This window comes from Elaeis guineensis, chromosome 5, assembly GCF_000442705.2.
Source record: "Elaeis guineensis isolate ETL-2024a chromosome 5, EG11, whole genome shotgun sequence".
Taxonomy (NCBI): domain Eukaryota; kingdom Viridiplantae; phylum Streptophyta; class Magnoliopsida; order Arecales; family Arecaceae; genus Elaeis; species Elaeis guineensis.
This window is the reverse complement of record NC_025997.2, coordinates 29,417,955-29,423,460: the sequence shown is the minus strand read 5'-3', so window position 1 is coordinate 29,423,460 and position 5,506 is coordinate 29,417,955. Positions and strand designations below refer to the sequence as shown.

General features: G+C 37.9%; 1 protein-coding gene across 1 annotated transcript; it reads left to right on the top strand.

The window, feature by feature from the left end:
- Window positions 1-943: 943 nt before the first annotated feature.
- Window positions 944-3,290, top strand: LOC140858135 (sucrose nonfermenting 4-like protein; the record flags this gene model as incomplete). Its single annotated transcript, XM_073257816.1, is given in 3 exon segments — window positions 944-1,884; window positions 2,517-2,604; window positions 3,105-3,290. Coding segments are annotated over 3 exon segments (399 nt in total), but the record flags the coding sequence as incomplete, so codon positions are not given.
- Between the last annotated feature and the right edge of the window lie 2,216 nt (window positions 3,291-5,506).

Below are 5,506 nucleotides of genomic sequence, written 5' to 3'. Positions count from 1 at the left end.
GATGATGTTGAGGCCATAGGGGCTTACCAAAGGCAACCGAGAGATCTCGGTGGAGTAGAGGGCAGGAGGCAGTCGAGGATATGGTCGGGTGGAGTTGGAGGCACGAAGAGCGCAAGTTGGGCTGATTGGCGAAGAGGCGGTCGAGAGCTCGATCAAGCCTTCTATGGTGGAGTCGGAGGTGGAGGGGTGGTTGGGCGAAGGTTTAGTCGAGCTGAGAGTGCGGTGAGGGTAGAGCCGCAGATATCGGAGGGGTGGTTGGGCCGAGGAGGGCAAAGAGTGAGGACTGAGGGGTGGTCGAGCCAAAAGCGCGATAATGATAGAGCTACAGAGATCGAAGATTGAGAGATGAGAGCATATTTTTATTTTTTTTAATTTTTTAAATAAATTATAAATGGATCGATTTTTTTAACTAAATTATCAACAGATCGTAAATAAATCAGATCGGATAACTGTTTATTAGATATGTCAGATTCGAATTTTAAAATTTAATTTATTGAATAAATAATTTAAATTTAAATTTAAATTTTTTTTAATTTAATTCATATATAATCTGACTTATTTATATTCGATTCCACTCGATTGCCGCGCTAGTTTTGTTTTGCCGTGGAAGTGCTTGTTGTAAGCTTATTTTGGCTTTCCCAACAAAACAAAAAAACCATCAATCTGTCACGTGAAATGCACGTGAACAACATCACCCATGATTGATGGGACCCACATTACATCACATTCGGGTTCAACAGGGTTAGCTTTACGTCATTGATCTGATAAACTGCCCAAAGACGAAACAGCTGATTGGTGCCAACAAGCCTTGATTCAGGGGCCCACGTCTGATTGCATTTTATCACCGCACGATCTAATATCTGCGGCTGAGATCTACCGGATGCGCCGGCGGCGTCCTATTTATTCCGTGTCCTACCCTTGCAATAAAAATAAGTCGAAAATTCCGAATTTATTATTTTTTTTTCTTTTGTTGCTTCTTAACCGTCACTCCGTCGTTTATTCGCTCTCCCTCTGCACGCCATTTTCCCTTTTGCTTCTTACTCCCAAAATTCCACTCGATTTCAATCGGAAATCGGCCTCGTAAGATCTCTGTTCTTCTTTGCCGCTTCCCGATTTGAGTATCGTTAGGGCTTCAGTTTGTTCTACGGGCGCTTCTGGTTTTTTCTTTTTATTTTTTATCGGAAATCTTGAATTTCTTTTTATAATTATTCTCCGTGGACGCAGTTACTTTCCGAATTTCTATTATTGTTTTTGAATTTTTGTCGTTGATTGGAGAGATTGCAAGATTCGGATTAGGTTCGAGTTTGGATCGAGATGGTGTGGGGGTTTGAAGTTTGGAAAATTTAAACTAGCAGTTTTGGTGAACTCATAGGATTTGGCTGTTTTCCGATTGAGTCAGTTGAAGAGAGCGGCATTGGGGTGCGAAAGGTGGCATTTTTATGGGATTAATAGGTGATTCAATGCGTCCCTTGGATTTTGGTGATCTTCTGGCGTGGAAGGCGTGATCATGAGGGATCCTCTGCGAATCTGTGGAGGATCCCGTTGCAGGAAGAAACGTAGGGATAGAGTTTTATTTCCTTGGTGGGTTTTTAGAGTAGTGGAACGTGCTTCACTCGGTCCTCTGTTTCCATGAAGTTTTGTGTTGAGCAGAAGCATCGGGGCAGGAGATGAGTTGTTCGAGAGGACTCATTCTCTTGTTTTCCGGAAGAAACTAGAGGTACTGGAAGAATATCATCGGGCTTCTTGGAAGATTTCAACAATGTTTCCCCCCGGGACAAATCCTTCACAAGATGCAACTGGAGCCTCAGGTGGGGTGCTAATTCCAACACGGTTTGTATGGCCTTATGGGGGGAGAAGGGTCCTTCTCACTGGCTCTTTCACAAGGTCAGTTTCAATTGTTTCCTACCCATCCCTGTTGTGCTTAACGTGTTGTTTATTATGTTTCTACTTGTTTAGCGCGCGCGCACACACACATGCATATCTGTCTATATCTATCTATCTATCTATATCTATGTGTGTGTATGTATGTATACATTGAATTAAGATATACTGTCACTGCAGTGAGGTTTAATATCGAATGGTATACATAGATGCTGTAACTGTTCAATGTGAATGTAGCAATATATAGTGCTAAGAGAGGGAGGGCCATCGGTAAATAAATGGTGTAGGCCATTGATACAGTTAGTGGAAATTGGTGTGGTCATAATCTTGTAACTTTATACCAGACTATACATTATATAGGGATATGTTCATGCATGTATGTATATGAATGCAAGTTAATGCATATGTGCATGTATGCATCTGCTTCTGACTAGCTAGATATCAAACCTGCTTTTTGTTCACAGTTCTTTTTTTTTTTTTTTTCTCCAATAGAGAGGATACTTGTTTATAAAATTAATGTCATGTTTCCGTCATATCTTGACCTTCTCAGCTTTGGTATTGTGTATGTATATCTGCCACAATATAACTCTTTCATCTTTACTTCATACTGATCTGTCTTGAATTATCTGTCTTAGGTGGACTGACCATATACTGATGTCTCCTGTGGAAGGTTGTCCTTCTGTATTTCAAACTATGTGGAACTTGACCCCCGGCGTCCACCAGGTCAGCATGTGGTTCTTATTCTTGTGAATGCTAGGTTCATGATGCTTCATTTTTGTTAGCATCAATCTTGTTACTTTTAAATTTATGATATGTGCATGGTATCTTGATGCTCTTTCTAATTACATTATAGATTAAATATGTGTTGATTTTTAAGTTGATTCATTGGATGCATATGTCATAACATAGTTACTTTCCTCACATTCTCAATTGAAATATTTAAGATCTGAGATTTAGGATCAACACATCTTTGCACCGTATAAGGCTAAGGTATGAATTATTTTATGAATACACATCCATGCAAATATGCACCGCATGCGGATATTTATGCAGATATGTGATTGAAGATGCCCGAGTCTGGTGTTCAGCATCACATCACGTTAGTGTGTATCCACATGCAGTCAAGGAAAAGTGTCTAATTATTAATGACTTTAGATGTGTTAATATTTCATCTGTTGCTTTTGGGCCTTTAGCTCATTTTCTTCATGCCCTCTTATATGTAGTATAAGTTCTGTGTTGATGGGGAATGGCGGCATGATGAGCAGCAACCTTTTGTGGTGGGAAATTATGGGACAGTAAACACGTTGCTTCTTGCATGGGAACTTGATCCAAGACCTGCAGTCTCAAGCCCTGAGGCACCTGACAGCAGAAGGAACATGGATGTGGACTATGAAACCTTCCAACGTGTGGTAGGATGACAAGCAGCTTTGTGATTATTCTCTTTAGATGGTGCAGATTTATGGTAATCATGTACAACGTACATAAGTACATAAAATGAACGTGCATATTATGGTCAACTTATATAAACATACTCATATGGGTGTAGATGAACACTTTTACATGCACATATGGATTTAAAGCATTGGTATACTTATTTTTTGAAAATACTTTTTCTTGTATTTTTGACAATCCAGTAGGCAAGGTTCTGAAAATTGGTATCGATGGCCATATCGATCATCGTCCGGTATTGCACCGACACATGGTATGGTAGGCGTGCCGACCAAACCAGCATGTCAATTTTTTATTGATTTTTTTCATTTTTTGGGGTGTCCAATAAAATTTTTATAGATTATTGAATGTTTTGAAGTTCAAATTGATATTTAGTGATATTAATTAATATTCATATCACTTCGATGCACCTTTAATTGTATGTGATTATAATCTGATTTTACAGTTATTTTTTTAAATTTATTTTTTTATAATATTTATTTTGAAAATATATTTTTAATATTAAAAATTATATACTTAACAAAAATTAATGATTTTAGTGTCATTGTGTAGATCATCCATAGATCTACGACATATATTAAAATCATGCCAAAAAAAGAAATTTTGACATGATTTCTCCTTGTTTTTTCATTTTTTACAAATTTTCAAAAAAAAGAAGAGAGAAAGAGAGGAAAGAGAGCTAGGAAGGAGAAACATACCTTTAGTCAGCTTTTTTTAAGAGTTTTTCTGTTGCTTTCAGTGCTAGGAAGTGAGAAAGAGAGAGAGATTGAGAAACTAGAGAAGAAGGCTTCCTCTCTGTATCTCAGCCATAAAAACAGTCCAACATGAGCCAAACCGGGCGGTTCGGCTCGAAATTGCTGTGTACCGTCCGATTCAAGCTCGAACCAAGTGGTTCATAATACTTTTGTTAAAAATTTTTGGGTGCTGAAAATCAAGCTTGAATTGATCCTATTCGGCACCGGTACGGCTCGATGCCCGGTTCGAGCCGGTTTTCAAAACCAGGTACATGCTTAAAAACCTACTCCAATAATGCTGACATGCTTAAAGTTTTAAGCTATTTTAGCAAAAATTTGGTGGCATTTAGTTTGGGAATGAGGTGGGTAGAAGGTCTAGGACAAACTTTATGCTCACCAAACATCTTTTCAAAAAAAAAGGGTAGTAGTAAGGATGGTATTGCAGTCAAACTTGCTTATGCTAACTTTTCCAAGGGTAGAAGTTGTCATATTGCTTATTCTTAGCATAAAGCCCTTACTGATACCTACTTCTTTTGTTGTTTGAACAAAAAGCACTCTCAGGCCTCAGCCTTGAGCTGTTCTACAAACTATTGCAAAAAAGGGAAAAAATTGTGAAATAACTATTCCAAAAGGAACAATTATCATATTCCCTTTTTCGTTCCAAAATTAAACATAGAATTAATATTTAAAATTAAGCTTCAAAGGGCTCGCTCTATTCGACACCCAAGTGCAAGCATACAAAGAAAAAAAATGGAGACTGAAACTAGCAATGAGACTTCTAGTCATGTAGATGATACTTTTAGCCAAAAGTGATCCAGTTTGGATAAAACTAATTACAAGTAGCTGAAATTGCTAGAATTTGAGCAGTTTTGGTAGTCAAAATTTAAAACTTCGGATTGACTCTCTTAATTTTGTCATACGAAAAAATTCATTTAGTTCCCAGTAGTAGATGCTTTACTAGTTTACTCATATGTGAAACAATTATTCATTGATGTGCATTAGGCATTGGGAATGGTGTAAAATGTGCACATTCCAAAAGGTTTGAATTTCATTGACACCTAATTAGATGCTTCATGATTGAATGTTGTTCATACTCGTTGTCACCTTTAGATATGTGGTTGTATGTTTAAAGATGTTGAAATTTGTATTTCTCCGGTGAATATAAAAGGTTATGAATTTAGGCCATGGTCTATCTTAGTCTATATTGGCTTTCTTAGATTGGATTGGTGACAAACTGGGTCCTAGGATGCACCTAGGACTCGTGGCCTACTTACAAGGGGGCCAACCTCGTCGGTAAAGATTGGTACCAAGTGGGACATGACAAATACTACATTCTCTTGTTTGATACCCACCAAAATGTAGTCAAAAAGGCACTGGTTCCTTTTTAACTATTGTTGGTGTTTTAGTGAAGAAAGGAAGAAAGAGGAAGATCACAACAACCC